Consider the following 21,333-nt stretch of genomic DNA (forward strand, 5'->3'; position numbering starts at 1 on the left):
ATGGCTTCGACTATTTTCATGTGTGCAGAACCTCGTCGTGATTGATTGGCCGAAACTCGGAAACTTTGTTTACTGTTAGGAAATGATTCAGAGCAGGGGAGTCACGATCGATCGACATTTACGCAGCGCTTCGTGACCCTTTTTCGAAGAAGTGGATGCTGCACAATGCGCATCGGTACTACGAGGCCCACAGAACAATCACATCGATTCCAGTTTAACAAAACATCCAATAGGGTTAATTAATTCCGAATGTATCAACGCCATGTTCGGGCACGCAAACTGCGATACGAAGCTTCGCCAACAAGACAAAAGACAGCTCAGAAGACCCCGTTGCGAAGAAATCTTGGCCGAGCTACCGCTAATGAAGTGATTGTGAGTGCGGTGCACATCGGGTTGAAAACCATAGCGCAAGAGCAGTTCGTAGGCAATTCCTTGTCAGAGCCCCGGTTGCCTGGAGAATCAATGCTCGGGGGTGTCGGCTCATTGATTGTGTGGGCTTTGCCACCCTTCCTGCACAAGGATGAGCAAGTCGTTAGAAATGATGTTTCATCATAAGCAATGAGCCTCTCTCGACACAAGAGCAAGCACCCTATGGATCCCGCCGATCTCCAGGCGCGCTTCGACAAAAGTCACTTTGCCAACCGACCAAGGTGTATTAATTCTCGAAGGTATTGCCTTTGCCCACGTTTTCCGTGCACTTGCATAGATCGCGCACAGGGGACGGACGACAGGAACCGACGACGATGGACGCCGGGCGCAAGAAGTTCGTCGTGAAGCCCTTCCGCAACAACGTGGGCATGGACGTCGCGAAGGCCAAGGAAACATGGCAGGCCCTTCGCTGCGCCATCAAGGAGATCCATGGCCACAACGCATCGCTCCTCTCGTTCGAGGAGCTCTACCGGTACGAGCATGCGTCTCTTTATCCGCTTCTGAACGAGCCTCCACATACGTAGGAACTCATACAACATGGTCCTGCACAAGCACGGAGACATGCTCTACGCGGGCGTCGTCGAGTGCGTCACGGAGCATCTCGTTCAACTCGCGGACCGCGTGATCCAAGCCCCAGATGAATCGCTTCTACTCGAGCTCTACGCTACTTGGACGGACCATACAATCACGATGACCATGATTCGCGATATCTTGATGTACATGGATCGCACGTACGTACCGGGAAAGCGCAAGGTCCCGATCTACGACATGGGCTTACTCCTCTTCCGTGATACGATTGCCCGTCACCCCAACGTACGTAGTCCATTACATACCCGTATGCGCGAGAAGCCAGACCCACATAGGTCAAGGATCGGCTGCGATGGATGCTTCTCCAAAACATCGAAAACGAGCGCAATGGCGAGCTCATCGACCGCGGAATCATGAAGGGTATCTTGAGCATGCTCGTGGACCTGGGCCTCCACACGAACACGGTGCTTGAAACCCATAATCTCGATTCTACATCTTATGCATGGACCAGGTGTACGAAGACGATTTCGAAACCGAGTTCCTCCGCACGACGGCGGCCTTCTACAACGCCGAGGCCCAGCGACTTCTGGACCAGAACACGTGTCCCGATTTTATGCAAAAGGCTGACAAACGCCTCTCGGAAGAGCACAGCCGTGTGTTGCAGTATCTCAATGCCTCGACAGAAGCAAAGCTCAAGGCAATTGTCGAGCGTGAACTCATCGAGAACCACGCGAAAGCGTTGGTCGAAATGGAAGGCTCGGGCTGCGTGGCCATGTTTCGCGAAGATCGCATTGATGGTACTACTTTTGTGTGTTGCATTTGTCATATGCGCAAATGTAGACTTACGGCGCATGTACGTCCTCTTCAAGCGCGCCCGCCGTCTGCACTCGAGGAGATCGGGGCCTGCTGCACAAACTTCATCAAGTCGACGGGTCTCGACTTGATCCAAACGCAGCTGAACCAACACCAGCCGTCTGAAGGCGCCGTGCAGTTTGTCCAAGCCGTCTTGGTCCTCAAGGACAAGTCTGCAATGTTCTTGTCGCAGTGCTGGGGCGACGACAAGGCGTTCTACAAGTGCATTCAACGCGGGTACGTCTGTATCCCAACGTGCCATCGTTTTCTAACGCGACGACAAAAGGTTTGAAGCCTTTCTCAACACAACGCGGACGTGCGCGTTCATGCTCGCACAGTTCCTCGACGACCTCCTCAAGTCCAAGTCTCGCTACGACAACGATTTGGAGCTCCAAGTTGACAAGGTTATTGGACTCTTCCGCTTCCTCAGCGACAAGGACGTCTTCGAAGAGTACTACAAACGCCTCCTCTCGAAGCGCCTTCTCAACGCCAAGGGCTCTTCGGACGAGGCCGAGAAGATGGTCATCTCCAAGCTCAAGGCCGAGTGCGGGTATCAGTTTACGTCCAAGCTGGAGGGCATGTTCAAAGACATGGCGATGACGAAGGATCTCATGGACGGCTTCAAAAAGCACTCGCAGACGTTGCAGGTTCAGGTGCTCACGACGGGCTTTTGGCCGACGGAAAACTGTCTTTCGACGGGTCTCGTTGCACCACTGGAGATCCGCGCGTGGATTCACCGCTTCGAGTCGTTTTACTTTGGCCGCCACAACGGCCGGAAGCTCAACTGGCTCTACAACATGGGCTCTGCCGATATTAAGGCAATCTTCGGTTCTGGTACGACGTTGCTACACTGTTTTAAATGCTAAGGCAGCTCTTGCGTAGGCCCCAACGTCCAGCGTCACGAGCTCACCGTCTCGACTTACCAGATGTGCATTCTCGTGCTCTTTAACGACCGCGAGAACTTGACGTACCGAGACATTGCAGCTGCGACCAACATCGAACCGTCCGAGCTTAAGCGTCACTTGATTTCGCTCTGCACGCCCAAGTTTCGGATCCTCACCAAGTCGTCGCGAGGCAAGGGTATTGACGACGACGCCTGCTTTGGCGTCAATCACGAGTACAAGTCGAAGCTCCACAAGGTGCGCATTCCACTCGTGTCGCTCAAAGACAGCTCGGGCGATGCGCCCGCCAGCATCCCCGTCAGTGACGAGCTTCCGTCAACGGTGGCCGAGGACCGCAAGCATCTCATTGAAGCGGCCATTGTGCGCATCATGAAGACGCGCAAGTCGATGCAGCACAACAACCTTATGGCCGAAGTGACGCGACAACTCGCGACACGCTTCGTGCCGTCGCCTCAGCTTGTCAAGCGACGCATTGAAAGCCTCATCGAGCGCGAGTACCTGACGCGGAGCCAGTCTGACCGCCGGCTCTACAGCTATGTGGCCTAAGTGGGCTAGGCGTTTTGATTGAACCTTGCACGTGACCTTCTCTCTATAGTATCTGCTCAATTCACGTGACTTTCATGCCCTATAAAAGGATAGTGCGTAGCCAATCTACGGCGTGGAGGACGCTTTGCAACGACCTCCCCATCACAGTTCCCACCGCGCGGTTTCCAGTATTTTGCCCCAGATTCCGGAAAACGCATCAATTTACAGCAATTCTCACCACCGGATGCTGTTGTGGTATTCCGGATAGAGCTCGCCACAGAATCCCGGGGCGACGAGATGGCTGCGGAGGTACGAGCAGCGTCGGAACGGCGACAGTCCATGAGTGAGGATTTCTCTAGTGTGCCAAGACGGAAGCGGACGCATGGCGCCTCGAGCGCCGTCTTGATAGAGCCATCTCTGCAAGTGAGAGCGCCGCCGTCGCGAGCTACATGGGCGTCGAACGGCAGGCGTCCAAGGCGAAGCTCAGTCGCCACGACTACTGGAAGCTGCTCCATGGTGCGATCCCAACCGAGTACCGCGATGAGTTTGTCGTGAAGAAGAAGGTTGCAACGCTGGTGCGGCCATCGAAAGACCCGTTCGGCGTCCAGATTGTGAAGCAGCACAACCAAGACTTGCTCCGGCAGCTCGCCATCACAATGAAGCAACTACCGCATCGCAAGACGTCGCAATCTGGCGCCTCTCCGTCCCGCCCGCTTGAGCGCCAAGTCATGCGCAAGCTCCACCGCGTCCTGGAAGACGAAATGACAAACTACTCGTCGACGCGGCAAGGTCAATCATGCGAAATTTCGGAGATCGAGGCGCAGCTTGCCTCGTACCGCCTCGAGCGCGAATCTGGTGCGATCGAAAAGGCGCATGATGCGTGGGTTGCGAAGCGCCAGTGGTCCGTCCTCCTCGACGAGGTCATCGCGGAAGAGCTCGACGACATGTTCGACGAGGTGATCGACGAGATTCGTGATGAAGGGCCCGACCTTGCGCTTTCCGAAGAAGACGAAGAGACTGTTGAGATCGCGCTCTCGAGTGGCCCTTCGAATGAAGTTCTTTGCCAGAAGTTCAATGTCGACATCACCCGCGCCCTCATCCAGTGCCTCCGCCCCGGCCAGTGGCTCAACGACGAGGTCCAATCGCTTCTTCAATTCTTGATGTCACATATGAGTGCGTAGATCATCAACTTTTACTTTCAAATGCTCGCCGAGCGCGACGTGTCAGTGAGCGCTGCGCTCGGCATTCGAGGCAGCCACTTCTTCAACTCGTTCTTTTCTCCAAGGTCTCGGAAGGTGGCTACAACTTCATCAACGTCCGCCGATGGACGCGAAAGGTGCGATTCTCGGCATCCCAATGCAAAAAGCTGAAACTCACGCTGCGTAGCTGGACCTCTTCGCCATGGATAAGGTCTTCATCCCCGTCAACATCCGCAATGTTTGCTTTACTTTTCCAAACGACAATCGCATCTCACGATGATTCACCTAGGTGCACTGGTGCTTGGCCGTCATCTACGTCACCGAGAAGCGCATTCAGTATTATGACTCGATGAATGGTGCTGGCACCGAATGCCTTTCAGTGTTGCTTCGGTATGTAGCCCACAGTCGCGAGCGCTAATACCGGTACCGCTAGATATCTCGGTGATGAGCACCAGCACAAGAAAGGGTTGCCGTTCGAGGCCACTGGATGGGAGCTGCTTTCATCGCAGCCCGACACGCCGCAGCAAGGCAACTCGCACGACTGCGGGATGTTTACGTGCATGTTTGCCGACTACATTGCGCAAAACAAGGTCCCGTCTCTCGAGTATCAATGCCGTCGTCTAACGCTTGCAGTAGGCCCTTTCGTTTCGCCAGCGCAACATGGCTTTTTTTCGCCAGCGTATGGTCTTGCGGACGATTGAAGGCTCGATTCCGGACGACGAAGACTTCGATGTCTAAGCCACGACACCAAGCTCGGTCTCTTTCGTGTGCTATGCTAATTCAACTGCTGTATTACTGCCGCGTTTCGAGAATGTATATCCTCTCCGTTGACGGTGGTGAGCTCACGAAGGAAGCAGCAGCCGACGATCGTGGCGTCTGGAGGAGCTTGTCAAAGCGCGGGAGAAAGCAGCCGACGGCGAACGACGACACGGTACCGGAGAGGTAGTACGAGAACTGCGCGAGCTGCACGAAGACGTTGTACGTGTCGTAATGACTTGTCTCGGTGAGGCATATCGGCACGGTCGCAATCGCATTTAGAAGCCCGATAAGCTGCACTTGACGGTGAGAGATCTTGCCGCGCTCGTCGTCACCCAGGCGCTCGATGTCAAATCGGTGCGCGTGGAAGTAGAGACTTATCCCGATCGGGTACAGAACCGAGGTCACGCGCAGTAGACTGTGACCCCACTGCAGCGCCTCGAAAAAGTTGAGCTGCTCCTCATGACCGAAGCCCGTGCTGTTAGAGCTGTGGTCATTCTGATCATCGTCATGGTCGTCGTCGTGGTCAGCCCCAAAGTGCAGCCTGACGTAGAGAATCATGCCCATACCGTAGAGAAACAAGAAGGCGTCGATGCTAATGACGAAGAAGCGCATAGCACGCTTGCTGTTGGCAGCTGAGCGCGGCGCGAAGACCATGCGCTTGATCTCGTGGACAGCAACGAGAAGCCAGAGCGCGGCGCCGACCTGGAAGATTTGTGCGACGAGGAACGTGTACTTGGTCAGCGAGTTGTTCCAATTCGTCTCGCGGTCGTCGAGGTACTTGGCGATGCAGCCGACGAACGTGACAGCGGACCACACGACGGTGCACGCAAAGAACATGAAGAGCGCGCCCTGGCTTGCGTGGCGTTTGACGCTGGCCCACTTGAAGACGACGACGCATGTCACGAGCGCCATCGTTGACGACATGGTCAGGGCTAGCGTGTAGGGTACGAGCATGTAGTCGGCGAGACCGACGTTGCTGCCCGTGTGCAGAGCCCGCGTCGCGCGCATTGTATCAACAAGCCCTTGGAATCGGAAATTGCACATCCCACAAAATACGTGAACAGATGGATGCTGGGTGCCGATCAGCCTACCATACTCAAACCAAGGCAGCCCTCGACTGACTCGCCTCTGGACGCGACGAAAGGTGATGTTGGCTACAGTACCGTCTTGGTCTGAATATCGAGGTGCACCCCATTTCAAATACAGTAATTGCGCGACGGTCTTTTCGGGAATAATTCTAAAATGGGGTCAGCCTCTATTTTGACCAAGACTGCACAGTATCGACCTTCTATCCGTAGCCAATATTAATACATGTGCAAAGTTTGTAACGAGGCTTTGGTCGCATGCATTAGGAATGTCTGGTCACCACGTAGAGCATGAACCGAGCAGTGGCACCCTCGAGTCCAAACACGCTCGAACGTGACGCGTCGTTCCGCGACAGTGCATTTTCCTCGGTTAAACACGAGGCACTGCACCAAATGCAGGACTCATCAAAACGGACACTAGATTTGGCCTTGTATTGCGAGTAACTCTACGAAGCTGCTACTCAGCTCCTGGTGCCTCGCGGGCAATGGATCAACAAATGCGCACGGTCAGCTCTCGGCGATCCGGATCAATGCCCAGCATGGATTGGTGGAAAATCGCATTTCGTCCAACATGCAAGTCTAAGATCCAACCAATCGTGATGTATTTTGGCATCAAAGAGCGCATCTCATTGGTCACAACCCACAAACGGGCACAGCTGTATGGCAAGCATCCTCCATCGGCTATTTATATCGATTATTCACAGGTATGTATTCTAAGAGAATTATACACGTATATTGCTAGATCAAAATGAACTATAGTATTATAATATACAGTGCATACGGAGAGAAGGGTATTCTGGCGCTCATGTGGGATGGGCGGGGTGAATACCAATTGGCGCACTGTGATTGGTGGAAACCCAGCCGTTTTTGCGGCGTCGAATAAAAAGCGGCAGGGCATACAAAGAGGCAGTCAAGTGGGGCCACAAGCGGCGATCATTCCATTTTCGTTCGACTGACTGCCATGGCCGACTCGATGCCGTTGCCCAAGCCGGAGGTCGCTCCCGTCGCGCCGACGTCGTCGTCCGGCGTCGCCATCAAGGGCAAGGAGGTCGTCACCAAGTACATTGACGCCGTCAACTCGACCGACATCCACCGCATCAACGGCTACCTCCGCGTAGCCAACATCTTCTCGGGCGTCGTCTTTGGCATCATGGGCATCTTCGACCTCTTCTCGATCGACTCGTACAAGAGCTTCCTCGTCGCCGTGTACGTTATCGTGCTCTCGTCGCTCCTCGTACTCTTCGAGTTCCGCGAGAAGTTCCCGAAGCTCGAGGCCAAGACGAAGGAGAACTTTGGCTTCATGTTCACGGGCTTTGGCCGCTCCGTCTACATCATGATGTACGTTGCCCTCTGTGCGTGAGTGATGGCGCTTAGCACAATGTAGCATTGCGTTCTTGTCGTTCTCGCAGGGCACGCTCGGCATTGTCATGGGCGTGGGCTTCTTGCTCCTCTCGGCCTTCAACTTTTTCATCATGTGGAACGTACGCGAATCTCTCGTGGTGCGCTGTAGAGCTTACGTGTCACCTGTAGCACCCCGGCTACCACCAGGTCATGCGTGCGCCCAACAACACCACGTACGAAAAGACCGCAGAGGCGTCCTCGACGGCCACCGAGGTGTACGTCCCGACCGCAGCGTCGATCGCCGTCTAAGCGCAGGCGCGCTTAACCTAATGCTATCCACTGCGAGATAACAACCATACAAACTTGCAGTCTCGTGGTGTTGGTGATTCGTCTCGTGGTCCTCGTCTTCATATCCCTTGCTTGGAACTAGAGTATGCAAAGGGCCTGGCAACCCACCGTTGCCGGCGTTTTTAATTTTAATTTTTTTATTGCGGTATCACAGACAACAGCATTTGAAGTACTACTAATTAAAAACAGAACGTGGGAATAATTATAATATTCGTCCCAACGAACCGAGTTTGGGATTTGAGGCCGTCGTTGTCAGGCGCCGATGGATTTGAACCAGGAACAGCTCGTCCATGAGGTCGAGCGCAAGTACATGGCCGCGGCCGAGACGATCCGTGTGACAAAGGCGCGCATCGAAGCCCTCGAAGCCGAGCTCGAAGCCAAGCGCGGCGAAATCGCAACGCACAAGGCCTCCGTCGACGCATTGGAGGCGATCAAGCAACAAGGCGACGCTGACCTTGCGCAGGCGGCGCGCGAGAAGGCTCAGCTCGACGCCCAGCTCAAAAGCGTCACGAGTCTTGCGGACCAGCGCTTGGAAGAGATCCACGCCGAGCGTGGCCGCATCGCGGATCAGGCAAAACAGCTTGTGGCCCTCCAAACGAGCGAAACAAAGGCGCTCCAGGCACACGCGCGCCTCGAAGCTCAGCTAGCCCCGCTACAGCTCGAAGTCTCGCGCCTCCGGAAGGAAGTCGCTGCCGAGAAGGCCCACCTTGAAGAGGCCCAGTCGCAGCTCGTCGAGAAAAGCCGGGCCTTTACAGAGTATCGCCTGGAGGCGCACAAGAAGATCAGCGACATTGAACACCAGTGTATCTCGGCAAAGGATGACGCTGCGGACTTGCGCCTCCAGGTCTCTCGGCTCCAAGAAGAAAAGCAGGCGCTCCGTGACGAACTCAAGGTCGAGCGCGAGAGCAACCTCGAGATCCAGACGGAGCACGAACGAGTCGTCGGGCACCTCGAGAAAGAGCTGGCAGCGCAGCACCGTCTGACTGACTTGTACAAGGATGCGTCGCAGACAGCGTCGTCCAAGGTTGACCACCTTCAAGCGCTTTGTGAGTCGCTCCAGACGTCGTTGAAGGAGGCAGAAGACGCGCTTGCTGAGGAAAGCAGCAAAGTCCGCGAGGAGTCGCAACAGGCGACGATGCATCTCTTCAAGGAGCAAATGCAAGTGTCGGAGGCGAAGATCGACGAACTCGAAAACGCTGTCGCCAAGGCGCATGCCCGCGTTGCGGAGCTCGAAGCCGCGAACGCCGCTGCCGCCCGCCGCATCTCGACGATCGCCGAGTTTTCGACGACAGCCGGTGAGCTGCACCTGGCCGAGAATGGTCTCAGCGCTTCCGACATGTACGACCGCATCGTGCAACTGGACGCGACCGTCGAAGCCGAGCGCGCGGCCAAGGAAAAGCTCGAAGTCTACCTCCAGCGCGTCTTGTCGGAGATCCAGGCCAAGGCGCCGTACCTCGAGCGCCTCAAAAAGGAAAACGCCCGCGCGCTCGCGAGCCACGACGCACTGAGCGACCGGCTCGAGTCGGTCACGAACGAGCTTGGAAAGGCACGCGACCACCTCCGGGTGGTGCAAAAGGACAAGGAGGGCGTCGAGAGCGAGCGCGATGCGCTGCAGCAGTCAGTGACGGACCTCTCGCGCCAGATCCAGACGCTGCTGTACGCGTCCGTGAAGGGTCCGTCCGCGCCGCTCTCGGACGAAACTCTCGTCGTTTACCGCAACATTGAAGAGCTGCAAGTGCGCAATCAGCAGCTCCTCAAGATCGTGCGCGACCTCTCGGAGAAGACTACCAAGCAGTCGTCGTCGGTCGTCGTCACGGTCGAGTCGGACGAAGACCTCGTGCCATGGAGCCAGGCACAGTGGGAGACGGTGCACGCCGAGCTAGCGACGCTTCGCGAAGAGCGCGCCCGCGAGCAAGAAATGGTGAGCGCGATCGTCAAGCAGCGCGACATGTACCGCGTCTTGCTCTCGCAAGCTGACGCGCGCTACCAAGAGCAGCCCGCGATCGAAGCCGCGTCGTCGAAGGAGCGACCGGCCATGGACCTCGGGTCCCACGACGCGCGCCTCCTTCGCGAGCTCCGCGCCGAATTTGAGGAGTACAAGAAGGAGAAGCAAGCGCTCGTGACGTCGCTCCGGGCCGCGATCGACACGCTCCGCGGCGACGTCTCGAAGGCCAAGGTCGCTGCCATGGAAGCCAGCGTCGAAGCCAAGGCCAACCAAGACAAGTTTGTGCTTGCGGACGCGCGCAAGGCCGAGGCCGAAACGGACGTCGCACGCTTCCGTGCTAAGTACGAGCAGTGCAGCAGCCTCCTCCTCCAGCACCAGGCGACGATCGCCGAACTTAGCGCTGACGTGGACACCAAGGCCGACGCACTCCTGCAGGCGGAGCGCAACTTCCGTGACGCTGATGCCGAGCGCACGTACCTTCGTCGTCAGGAAGAGCGCTTGACGCTCGAAATCACGCAGCTGCGCCTTGACAGCACCAACCAGCTCAAGCTCATGGACGCTGTGCGCCGGATCGAGTCGTTCCAGACAGACCGCAACGCTGCTGAGCTCGAGCGCGTCACGGCGCTGGCGTCGTCGCTCGAGACCAAGGTTGCCGAGCGGCAGAAAGCCCTCGACGATGCCAATGCGCTCTCGAGTGCGCACATTGCGGAGCTCCAGCTCGAGCTCAAGGCTGCGCGCAAGGGCTGGGAAGCCGACAAGTCGCAGCTGGGCTCGGTTCGTGAAGCCCGGGTCGCACTTGATGAGCAAGTGCGAGCCCTCCAGGTGCAAGTTGCGTCCAAGAACGAAGAGGTGATTTCGCTGCGTGCGACGCTGGCTAAGGGCGCGGGTGTTGCGGCGGCCGAGCGTGTCGCAGGCCTCGAAACGGCGCTGGAGGACGCTAAGCGCGAGCTTCACGCGGCACTGACGGCGAAGCAAACGGCCGAGACGCACGCGGATCAATACAAGGTCATTGCCGACGCCCACGAAAAGTCGCTTGCTGCGCTCTCGGCCTCGAGCGCCAAGTGGAAGGAAGAGCAGTCAGCGGCGCTGGCCGCGGCTCTTGTGGCGCGCGACAAGGCAGCCGAAGAGATGGCCTCACTTCAAAAGTCGATGCTTGCCAATGCGGCCGAAGAAAACAAGCTCCGGCGCGAAATGGACGCATGGGACGCGGCCAAGCGACTCGACATGCAGAAGGCCGAAGAACGCGCACTTCTGGCCGAGAAGGCGAGCGAGGCCATCAAGAAAGACGTCGTTGCGCTTCAAGAGCGCCTCTCCAACGCCGAGGAGGACCTTCAACGCACGCGCGACGACTACGCCCGCGAGCTGCAGAAGCACCTAGCAGCCGTCGTGAGCTGCAACGACCTTCGACGCGAAGTGGACGATGCGCGTCGCGTCGCAAAGGAACAGCAAGTCGCTACCAGCAGCCTCCAGGCGACACTCGATACAATCGAAGCCCGACACACGTCGGCCATCGCGCAGCTTCAGGCTGCCGTCGACGACGCTGTCGCTGCCAAGACTGCGCTCTCGGAGCAAAACCAATTGCTGCACTCCCAGCTTGAGGTGCTCACGCAGGACATTGCGCGCGAGCACAACGCGGCTATCTCGTCGTCTGCTTCCAGTGAAGCGGCGGACGAGAAGCAGCTGCGAGACCTCCGCGGTGTCGTCACGTACCTCCGCCGAGAGCACTCGATCGCCGAGTCCAAGGCCGAAATTGCGCAGCAGGAGACGCTGCGCTTCCAGAGCAAGGTTCGTGCGCTCGAGAAGACGGTTGAGAAGCTCAAGGCCGAGCAAGATGCGGCGCTCAAGCTCCAAGCGACGGCGCTCACGACGACAGAAGACCAAGGAAAGCGCACGGCGATGCTCGACCAGTTGAGTTTGCTCCGGGAGAGCAACGCGACGCTCCGCGCCGAGATGCAGGCTGCACTGCACAAGGTCAAGGAAAAGAGACGGCGATCGCGGGTTTGGAAGCCAAGGTGGGCCCCCTCCAGAAGAGCGAGAACCTCTTGAAGGGCCAGATCCAGAACCTCAACGAGGACATCGAGAGTCTGAACCAAGCCAACAAGCGCTGGAAGACGCGCGTCGACCAACTCATCGAAAAGTATCAGCAGATCGACCCCGAGGAGCACGAGAAGGTCTGTGCGGAGCGCAATTCGCTCAAGTCACAGGTTGAAGCGCTCGAAAAGTCGGCGGCCGACGCGACGGCTGAGCTCGCCAAGGTCCAGCCGCTCACGGCGGAGCTCGAGGCTCGCAAAAACTTTGTCGAGGAGCGCTGCCAGAAGCTGCAATCGTTTGTGAAGAACTGGAAGGAGCGCGCGGTCAAGAGTGAGGCACGAACAGCAGAGCTCGAGGCCGTCGTCTCGACACTGGAAGCCAAGGCGGTCGAGAGCGACGCTGCCAAGGGCCTCGAAGACAAGATCAAGGCTGCTGAAGGCGAGGCTAAGAAGGCCCAGGACGCCGAGGCAGATGCCAAGAAGGCACTGGACGCTGAAGCCGACAAGAACGACAAGCTCAAGCTCCTCAACTCGAAGCTCATGGCTAAGGTCAAGGCCTCGGCCGCTGAGATCGTACAGCTCCAGGAAAAGTTGAGCGCATCGACGCCAGCTGTTGAGACCCCTGTCGAAGAGACGCCGACACCCGAAGTAGCGGTTGTCGATCCGCCGCTCCCACCCCAACCTGAGACAACGCTGGCTCAAGTCGTGGTCAAGCCAGTGGCGCCGACGCTCGCCGCTGCACCTGCGCTGGTTGTGACAAAACCGTTTGTGGTCCCTACTCCAGTTGCGCCGGTGCCTGCTGCCCAAAAGCCCGTGGTAACAGTAGCTACTGCGGCGCCGGTCGTCGCTGTGTCCCCACCGCTCCCCGCCGAGGCCAAGCCTGGTCTTGCGTCGCCTCCATTGCCGACGGAACCCAAGTCGGTCGTCGCTATGTCTCCTCCGTTGCCGAATGAGCCAAAGCCCGTCGAGGCTGATGCATCAGCGACTGAAGAAGCAGATGCTTCCTCGTCCTTGCGCGAGATGGCACTGAAGTCTCTCCTGAAAAAATCCAAGATGGCAGCCCAGCAGAAGACACCTGCATCGCCCGCAAAGCCAACGGTCGTGATTCCGGCGCCGACAGCGCTGAACCCAGCAGCCCCGGTCTTCAGCCTCACCACCTCCGAAACGGCCGCTGCACCATTTGCTGCTCCGTTTGCGACCGCGCCAATGACGCCGCTGAAGCTCGACGCACCAACGCCTGCAACAACGTCGACCCCGAAGGTACACCGATTCCTTTCGAAAGGTGGGCGATAGCTTAGCGGGTATCTGTAGGGCAACCCGTTCCTCAACTTGATGCCGCCAACGGCCTTTGGGTCGAGTGGGCCAACGGGCCTCGTCTTTGGTGGCAACTCGAAGATCACATTGCCCGTGCCAACGCTCCCCGCAGACGCAGCGGCGGAAGCACCGGCCGAGACGGAGGAGCAGCGGCTGCAGCAACGCCTCATGCGTTTCAAGCGCGTGGCGACGAGTGCGATCGAGAACGAACCGCCGACCAAGAAGGTTGCGACGACCGACGAGGCCGTTGACGCCGACGAAGAAGAAACGAAGGCGGCGCCGTCCGAGCCCTAGTATACGAGACTTTACAATGCTTCATATTTCGTGCATTCAAACCATTGGAACGGTGACGGTTGATTCTGAAACCGATGGCAGCGACGTGGAGCGTGGCAGCGCTGCGCGAGGCTCTCGCTGGGCTCGGCCTCTCCGTTGCGACGCCGGGAGCGCGCGGCGATGAGCGGCGGGCTCTTCTCCTCGGTACATAAACATCTGGTTACATATGATGATCCCTCGTCGCAGCTCGGTACGAAGAAGCAACCAAATCCACGGCCCAATGCAGCACATCGTCAAACCCAGTAGCAGCATCGACAACGATGAGCCTTACAGACCTGCGCCGGTTGGGATTGCATACGTGCAACCACACTTGAACACTCGCCAACGTCGTCTTAGAGAGCTCGAGAAGGTTGGCGTGAGCTCGTCGACACCCGGTCTTCGCGGCGAAGATCGGCGCGGCGCCCTCTACGAGCGCTGGCTCGGTCTCCAATGCTCCAACCAGAAAGAGATCAGATTGGCGTCCAGTGCAGCGCCACTCGACGCCACCGGCGACGACGTTCTCGACCCATCGCGCTCGCCCATGAAGCAAAGCCAAGAGAAGCGGGCGATGGCGCAAGCGCTCTACAACGACGTCCAAACACTGCGGCAGGCACGAGTCGAGGCCGTAGCGCGGCGCATGGGCGACGATCTGGCGTCGCTGGATGCTCTTCGGCGAGAGCTCGATGCCATTCCAGCCGGCAACGTATGCAACTTGATCTTCTGATGGCAACCATAACATTCTGTCGCCCTGAAAGGTACCAAGTGAAGACGTGCAGACCCTCCAGAGCCGCATCGCTGCCCTCGAGCGCAAGGCAATTTCACCCACTACGCCCAGCATGTGACCTCACGGGTTGAACAGGAAGCTCAAGTGCGCGGACACGAGCAAAACGACGATGTTCATGGCGTCAGAGCCGAGGCAGAGAAGGTCGGGACAATTGCGCAGCTCGAGTCGGAAATTCGGGCGCACCACTGCCAAGGCTTCAAGGAGCTCGTTGCGATGGATGGTCCGCGCATGAACCCCCTCTTGGCACCACCGACGTCTTTGAACCATCTACGCCGGCAGACTCTCGGAAGTACGATCGCCCGCGGCGGCAGCGAACGGACACTACCTGTCGTTGCTGGCCGAGACCGCATCCAGACCTTCTCGGCACCACCGCCGTCCGCACCGGTTTCCAAGGCCGAGAAGCTCGGGCGAAAAGCCTTCTTCCTCCACGTACTTCACCACCGCTTGTCGTATCTTACTCGTCTGCACTAGCGTATCAAGGGCGACTATGACTTGGCCGAGCAAACGTTCAACGAAGCGATCGAGCTGGAGCCGACCAATAGCCGTGTGTAGATGCGAGCGACTGCAAATGTTATGCATTGGCATCTACTAGAGAATCTCGGACACTACGCGCTCTTCCTCGACCATGTCCGCGGCCGTTTGGACGACGCCGAGGAGTATTATCTGCGTGCGATCGACGCTCCCGCGACAGACGCCACGCAGCTGTCCAACTACGCCAGGTTTGAGCTCTAGAGAGTCGAAAGGGCCGACTAAAAACGGCAGCTAGCTTCCTCCAGCGCATGCGCAACGACACTTTTCGAGCCGAAGAGTACTACAAGCGCGGTCTCTCGGCGTTTCCCCGGGACGGTAGCCAGTCTCCTTCCTGTGCGTTCGTCTAGACAAAGCAAACGCAGCTAGTCACATGGGCAACTACGCGAGCTTTCTGCGCCTCGTCAAGGGCGACAAGGACAAAGTACGGTGGCGTTGTGTGCCAATGCTGCGCAAACAGCCCACGCCTAGGCGCGTGTGTACTTAACAAAGGCGCTAGCCGTGCAGCCCGACCACATCAATAACCTAGGTATGCTTCCAGCGGGTAACGGATTGTCGATAACTTTGTGCTGCTTCCTAGTGCAATTTGCGTCGCTTTTGACAGAGATTGGGCATCTCAAGGACGCAGGCGACGTCTACGAGCGCGCACTTGTGCTGGACGTTGAGAATGCCAATCTTTATGGTGGCCACTCTTCTCCTCGTTCGACCAACGGAAAGGTGTGTGAGCATAGGCAACTATGCCAACATGCTGCGCAAGGCAAACCAGCTCAGCCGTGCCAAGGACCTCTACCTGAAAGCGATGCGCATGGACCCGAGCAATGCTATCGTGGCCCAAAACTAGTACATCGGCGGCAGCCCGGTCATGGCTCTTAAATCACCTGTCGTTCCCTAGTGCGCTACTTCTGAGAGATCATCCTTCCGTGCGAACAGGAGAGACCCGCCGGTAGACTGGAGATGGGATGCAAATTCAACGTGCCTCTGGCGTAGGATCCAAGGCCATCCAGCTGACCATCTCAAGCGTGTCGCGAACGACGTTCATCTCCTCTCAAAAGCAATCCGTGCCTTCCCAAGTGCAAAATAGCATCAGGCTACTTCAACGACCAGCACTCTTCAGTCGACCATGCGCGTGGGTATTCTTCCGCGCTGGCCATAGAGTAGCTCTGCTGTTAACGCAGACGTTTGACTTTTGATACGGCAACGTTTCTGTGGTGAGCGACGGGTCCGAGCACGTGACTGTTCCAATTTCCATTTCCGTCATTTCGCAAGTTGCCGCCCGGTCCATCGCCAATGCCGATCTACGAGTCGCACCACCAGCACACGGCGCGCAAGCCTGCTACTGCAGCCAGTGCGTCTGCGGCCAAGCAAGCTGCGAGTGCAGCACCATCGACGCTGGAGGCTCTTGCCCTCCTCGAAGCCTTGCTGGCGCAGCTAGCGCAAGGCGTCTCGACCGCAAAGGAGGCGGTGCACGCCGAGAACGCTGCCCGAGCGGCTGAGCCATCGCTTTGCCTGTCCCACGACACGAAATCAGGTGCACCATGCAAGAACCAGCGGTCCAAGTGCCCGTACCGTCTCTGCGGCCGTCACACAGATAGCCCGGCGGCATCTAGCCGAAGGAGCTCTGCCCCGCGGGAGGACGAAGAAACGTCGATTCCCGCAGCGCCACGTCGGTCGACCGCGACGCCCCGCACCGAACCCGATACAACCCCCTACGCCCGAGCATACTCGAACGCATCGAGAGACGAGCCACATGCGCCGCGCTCGTCTGCAGCGCCAGAACGCGGACACCCGGCCACTGCCAAGGTGGCACCAAAGACTCAGTGCGGAGCCATGACTACTCGTGGCAAGCCCTGCCGCAACTTTCGTGGCTCGTGCCGGTACCATGATTAAACTCTCGTGGGCGTTTCCTCTTCAAGGAGTCCAAATGAATGCCATGGCCTTTCCAGTCTGTCGACATGAATGGAGCGCGGCGCGGGAGGGTTAAATACGGCAAACGATATGCAGCTGCATTTAGCTTTAGAAATCGTACGAGATGCTGCTCACGTCGAACCACGAGCTGACATCGACCGAGCTGTTGTCGAGGCCCATTTGGCTGAACATCGAGCTCACACCACCAGCATCGCCCATTGCATTCTCAAAACCAAACGCTCCACTGCTGTCACCACTTTCGCCAGCGAACACATCGCCGCCAGCAAACACATCGCCGCCAGCGACATTCGACCCATCGTCGCCGGGAAACGTGCCGTCGTCCAGCTCATACATGCCTTCGTCGTCGTCATAGTCGTCATCATGGTGGTTGTACTCGGGCGTGCCACTCGTCGGACCGTTGTTGATCTGGAACTCGATCGTCACTGTCTCGCCGCGCTCGTTCTTCTTGTCGTGGTTGCCCACGCGCCTGAACGGGCCGTACGACGCCTCAAAGCGCCGGCTCCGAGTGCACATGTGGCACAAATCAAAGTTGGCGACGCGCGTCGAAGCGAATCGGGCACCGCGGATCGGGCCCACACGGCAGCCGTCGCAAGTAATGTTGGTGTGCGTTTTCAGAACACGGGGCCGGGCGACGGCGTCAAAGGGGCCGTGCAAAGTGTGGAGGCGTCCGACGCAGCGCTCGCAGCAGTCAAAGTTGGGCGTCTTCTTCGAGATGAAGCGCGTGCCAGCGATCGGGTTGGCGCCGCAGCCGTCGCACGCAACGTTTGGGTGCACGGCCGTTTGGCGCATCTGTTGGAACGGACCCCACGTATTTTGCACGGCCGGCGACTGCACACAGCGACCGCAGACGTCAATGGTGGCATACTTGGTCGATTGGAACCGCGGCCCCGTGATTGGCGACACTTTGCATCCGTCGCACATGATGCCCGTGTGCACTTCGGCGGGGCGGGGCGGCGCAGCAACGGCTGGTGCGCTTCGCTTCGCTTCTTGGCGCTCTTGATCCTTGAGCGCAGCTTGGCCGGCCTCGAGCACCGGTGCCACGGCGTGGATGGCTTTGCCCAGCTCTTCGCTCACGAAGACGCCGACAAGATTCGCAGCCAAGCCCACGGGCACGTTCGCCGCCACAGCGCGCGCCACGTTGTCAACGCTGCTGCTGTTGTTGGTAGCGTTCGGTGGAGGCGCGGCAATGCTGCCGCTCGACGGCGCTCTGCCGAGGTGGGCGTGTTTCTGTCGGACGATGTACTGGTTGACGCTTTGCAGAGACGCGTTGAAAGCCGCCACCTCCGCTGGGAAGTAGCTGCACTCGACCGTGCCCGTGCTCGTGAGTGCCCACCCGCTGTACTGGCGCGAGCGCAGGCGTTCGTTGAGGCGGGACATGGCCGTGAAAAGGGCGTCAACAAGCGGCTTGAAGCGAGGGTGCTGGGCGTAAATCGCGTTAAGCTCGGTCGCAATGACGACGCGGTATGAGACGCCCTCCGCCGTCTTCAAGCTCATCGAGAGGGCACCCGTCGGCTGTTTGGTAAGAGCGACGAGCACGGATCCAACGTCGACCTGCTTGGGTGCTGCCAACGACGGCGCGCTCGGGGCATGTACCAAGTGCTTCACCGGCGACGACGCAGAAGGTGCAGGCTTGCTTGGCGCAACGGGTGGCTTGATCACAGCCGCCTGCGAGACTGGAGCTGCGATTGGCAATCTCTTGACAACGGGAGGGGTACTTGCTGGCGTTTGTTTCTGGGGCACGACAGGTGTGGCAGATGGAGCCGAGCGCGGTGCCGGCATCGCTGCCACGGACGCACGGCGAGGCGGTTGTGGCGCTGGCACAGATGACGACGAAGAGGCTGACGACGCGGAGAGTGACCGCGCAGGAGACGAGAGGTTGGGCGCAGACGCGGACGGGGCGACGGTGGGCCGGTTGCGAAGGTGCGACACGATGGCGGTGAACCACGCCGTGCACGATTGCGCGTCATCGGCGTAGAACTTGAAGACGCGGTTGCCAGGGCCTTTGGCAACAAGACCGTGCTGGAGGTCGCTCGCGCGTTCAATGACCAGGACCTGAAAAGATCCTTTGGGCTTGAGCGTCGGCGTGAGCTTGTCGGTCTCAAAGTAGTGCAAGTGACAGCTCTGCAGCACCATGAAGCGGCGCTTCCAGTTCTTCACGACGCTTCCTTGCTTGCAGATCCAGCCGCGGTGATCGCGGCTCGGTGGCGCACTCGTCGACCGGGCCCGCTGCTTGTGGTGGACGATAAACCCGTTGAGATCCTGCAGCTTTGCGTTGAACGTCGCAACAACCGTGTGGTCGCTGGCAACGTCCGAGATGACCTCGCCCGTCGAAGTGATGCGCCAGCCGTCGTACCCGTGCTTCTCGAACGCTCCGTTCATGTGCATGAGCGCCGTGAAGAGGCCGTCGACACGCGGCTGCAAGTCGCGGTGCGCCGCGTAGAGCTGGTCCAAAACGGCCTTGGCGATGAGCTCACGCTCGTTACCTCGCTGGATCTCGAGACCCATGTGAAGCTGGCCATTCGCGCCCTTGCGGAAGCCCACGGTGACATCGCCGATGGCGGCCATGGCGTGTGGTGACAGACGATTGAATTCTGACTGCCCTTCCCATCCAAATGCTTCCCATCCCTGGTTTCTCTTCTTGAAGGATCAAAACCACCGCCAATCAGAGACGCGGGTCGTGTCGATTTGCACCAGAAGGCGAGACAGGCGGTGAATCTGGCGTCGTTCCAATTCCGAACGGCGGGCAAGAGCGCGCTGCATTGCCGTCGGGGCGCTCGCTCGTGCCGGGACTCGTACATGGTGCTTCAATGTGCCTTTGGCCTGCGCGTACTACATCACGAACCGATCGGACGGCTGCGAGTTGGAAGTGATCAGCAACGATGGGCACCACAAATATTCCATCGTGTTCGATTATCAGCCCGCGCCGACACTGCCGACACTGGCAGCTTGGCATTCGGGCGCCAGTGGACTACGACGCTGCGTGCGAGCTGACAAGTATTGTACTGCAGACGCAACGCCTCTTGTAACCTCAGCCCTGACATGACATCAGGAGTTGCCAGCTCACTTTGTCCGCAACGCAACACGCAGCTGCTCGCTCGCCTGGCTGGCGTCACGTATACACTGGATTTGACCAAGAGTCAAAACTCTGTTTGAAACAGAAGCTCGCAGGCAGAAGCATACGAATTCCAAGGCCGATAGCCAGGTTGGCGTAGAGCCAATCAGAGCCCGTCCAACCAAGTGGGCACCGGTGGCAGACGCAGGAAGAGCAGCAAGCATGGAGATGAACAAGAAGATCGAAGAGGTCGTTGCCAAGGCGGGCGTTGCGATCCTCAAGGACGAAGACGCGCTCATCATCGATGACGAGTGGACGCCCGAGCGTGAGGCTTTGGCTCTCGAGCTTCTTAACCAGGACAAGAAGGTCGTGCCAGCTTTCTGGCAAGGTGCGCCTGCTGCTCTTATAGCTACGCCTCACGCCTTTGCAGAAAAGTACGAGCGCGAAGCTGCCAAGAGCTGGGACCTTTTCTACAAGCGAAACTCGACCAACTTTTACAAGGACCGGTATTGATAATTGCTTCGGACATTGGATCGACGAGTGTGTAGGCACTACTTGCATGTGGTGTTTCCCGATTTGGCGCCCAAGGAAGATGGCACGATGGTATGGGCAAACTCGCAGCACAGAATCGAGGCTGATTACGTCTTCGTAGGCTTCGTCCGAGCCGCAGTGGCTGCTGGAAGTGGGTTGCGGCGTCGGCAATGCGGCTCTTCCGCTGCTCGAAGTGAATCCGAACCTCAACGTCGTCGCGATCGACTTTGCGCCAAAAGCCGTCGATCTCTTCAAGGTATACGTTTAAAGGGTCGTCGATTTATTCATTTTCGGACGCAGGAGCAACCGCTCTACGACCCCGCGCGCGTTCACGTGTCGGTGTGCGACATCACAAAAGACGTGCTCCCGGCCATCATCGACGAAGCGGGTGGCGTCAACTATGCGCTTTTCATGTTTTGTCTCTCGGCGCTGCGCCCCGACAAGATGCAGGACGCAGTCGCCAAGATTGCGAGCGCCGTGCGCCCGGGTGGCAAGGTAGACGACTGCTTCGCTCTGCTCTGTGCGATAAATATGCTGTAGATTTTCTTTCGCGATTATGGCCGCTACGACCAAGCACAGCTCCGCTTCAAGCCCGGGCATAAACTCGCCGAGAACTTTTACGTGCGCCAAGACAACACGCGCGCCTACTACTTCACGACCGGTAGTCGATGCTGATGGACCAGAGCAGGTGCTCATGCTTCTCCTGCCTATTAGAGGAGGTCCAGACGCTCTTTGAAGCTGCGGGCATGGTGCAGGTCGAGAACGAGTACATTCGCCGGCAGTATGCCAACCGGTCACAAAACGTTGTGCGCTTCCGCGTGTGGATCCACGCCGTGTTTGAAAAGCCGAAGCAGCAGTAAGCTAGCAACCGCCAATACAGGACATTGTACTGTCAGACAATGTTGTGCAAAGTGATCTCCATGCCAACAACTTGCAACCACCT

General features: G+C 58.2%; 9 protein-coding genes across 9 annotated transcripts; 7 read left to right on the forward strand and 2 right to left on the reverse strand.

Annotated features, from left to right (window-relative positions):
* Positions 1-743: 743 nt before the first annotated feature.
* On the forward strand, positions 744-3,257 carry SPRG_08828 (hypothetical protein; the record flags this gene model as incomplete). The annotated part of the gene is made up of 6 exons (XM_012348057.1): positions 744-901; positions 954-1,242; positions 1,293-1,421; positions 1,469-2,046; positions 2,096-2,643; positions 2,692-3,257. The coding sequence occupies 6 exons, from the start codon at positions 744-746 to the stop codon at positions 3,255-3,257; spliced, it is 2,268 nt and encodes a 755-aa protein (XP_012203447.1).
* Positions 3,258-3,503: 246 nt separating this feature from the next.
* SPRG_08829 (hypothetical protein) lies at positions 3,504-5,236 on the forward strand. The gene is made up of 7 exons (XM_012348058.1): positions 3,504-3,545; positions 3,596-4,372; positions 4,418-4,572; positions 4,623-4,673; positions 4,725-4,825; positions 4,869-5,025; positions 5,072-5,236. The coding sequence occupies exons 1-5, from the start codon at positions 3,534-3,536 to the stop codon at positions 4,786-4,788; spliced, it is 1,059 nt and encodes a 352-aa protein (XP_012203448.1). The 5' UTR covers positions 3,504-3,533; the 3' UTR covers positions 4,789-4,825; positions 4,869-5,025; positions 5,072-5,236.
* Positions 5,188-6,231, reverse strand: SPRG_08830 (hypothetical protein). The gene has a single exon (XM_012348059.1). The coding sequence runs from the start codon at positions 6,200-6,202 to the stop codon at positions 5,228-5,230; it is 975 nt and encodes a 324-aa protein (XP_012203449.1). The 5' UTR covers positions 6,203-6,231; the 3' UTR covers positions 5,188-5,227.
* A 943-nt stretch (positions 6,232-7,174) lies between these two features.
* On the forward strand, positions 7,175-8,029 carry SPRG_08831 (hypothetical protein). Its single transcript, XM_012348060.1, has 3 exons — positions 7,175-7,617; positions 7,664-7,760; positions 7,810-8,029. Exons 1-3 carry the CDS (start codon positions 7,241-7,243, stop codon positions 7,927-7,929), a joined length of 594 nt encoding a protein of 197 aa, XP_012203450.1. The 5' UTR covers positions 7,175-7,240; the 3' UTR covers positions 7,930-8,029.
* Positions 8,030-8,203: 174 nt separating this feature from the next.
* Positions 8,204-13,595, forward strand: SPRG_08832 (hypothetical protein). Its single transcript, XM_012348061.1, has 2 exons — positions 8,204-13,203; positions 13,255-13,595. The coding sequence occupies exon 1, from the start codon at positions 8,231-8,233 to the stop codon at positions 11,957-11,959; it is 3,729 nt and encodes a 1,242-aa protein (XP_012203451.1). The 5' UTR covers positions 8,204-8,230; the 3' UTR covers positions 11,960-13,203; positions 13,255-13,595.
* Positions 13,596-13,706: 111 nt separating this feature from the next.
* SPRG_08833 (hypothetical protein) lies at positions 13,707-16,079 on the forward strand. The gene is made up of 14 exons (XM_012348062.1): positions 13,707-13,734; positions 13,777-13,873; positions 13,927-14,272; positions 14,325-14,381; positions 14,429-14,782; positions 14,825-14,897; positions 14,946-15,072; positions 15,120-15,199; positions 15,247-15,305; positions 15,353-15,410; positions 15,462-15,563; positions 15,613-15,721; positions 15,774-15,824; positions 15,869-16,079. Exons 2-14 carry the CDS (start codon positions 13,851-13,853, stop codon positions 15,960-15,962), a joined length of 1,533 nt encoding a protein of 510 aa, XP_012203452.1. The 5' UTR covers positions 13,707-13,734; positions 13,777-13,850; the 3' UTR covers positions 15,963-16,079.
* An 89-nt stretch (positions 16,080-16,168) lies between these two features.
* On the forward strand, positions 16,169-16,768 carry SPRG_20702 (hypothetical protein; the record flags this gene model as incomplete). The annotated part of the gene is made up of 1 exon (XM_012348103.1): positions 16,169-16,768. The coding sequence occupies one exon, from the start codon at positions 16,169-16,171 to the stop codon at positions 16,766-16,768; it is 600 nt and encodes a 199-aa protein (XP_012203493.1).
* A 97-nt stretch (positions 16,769-16,865) lies between these two features.
* On the reverse strand, positions 16,866-19,432 carry SPRG_08834 (hypothetical protein). Its single transcript, XM_012348063.1, has one exon. The coding sequence runs from the start codon at positions 19,370-19,372 to the stop codon at positions 16,895-16,897; it is 2,478 nt and encodes an 825-aa protein (XP_012203453.1). The 5' UTR covers positions 19,373-19,432; the 3' UTR covers positions 16,866-16,894.
* Positions 19,433-19,970: 538 nt separating this feature from the next.
* On the forward strand, positions 19,971-21,270 carry SPRG_08835 (hypothetical protein). The gene is made up of 7 exons (XM_012348064.1): positions 19,971-20,247; positions 20,290-20,365; positions 20,408-20,462; positions 20,512-20,646; positions 20,691-20,885; positions 20,931-21,051; positions 21,105-21,270. The coding sequence occupies exons 1-7, from the start codon at positions 20,082-20,084 to the stop codon at positions 21,248-21,250; spliced, it is 894 nt and encodes a 297-aa protein (XP_012203454.1). The 5' UTR covers positions 19,971-20,081; the 3' UTR covers positions 21,251-21,270.
* Positions 21,271-21,333: the final 63 nt, after the last annotated feature.

This window comes from Saprolegnia parasitica, assembly GCF_000151545.1.
Source record: "Saprolegnia parasitica CBS 223.65 unplaced genomic scaffold supercont2.40, whole genome shotgun sequence".
Taxonomy (NCBI): Eukaryota; Oomycota; class Saprolegniomycetes; order Saprolegniales; family Saprolegniaceae; genus Saprolegnia; species Saprolegnia parasitica.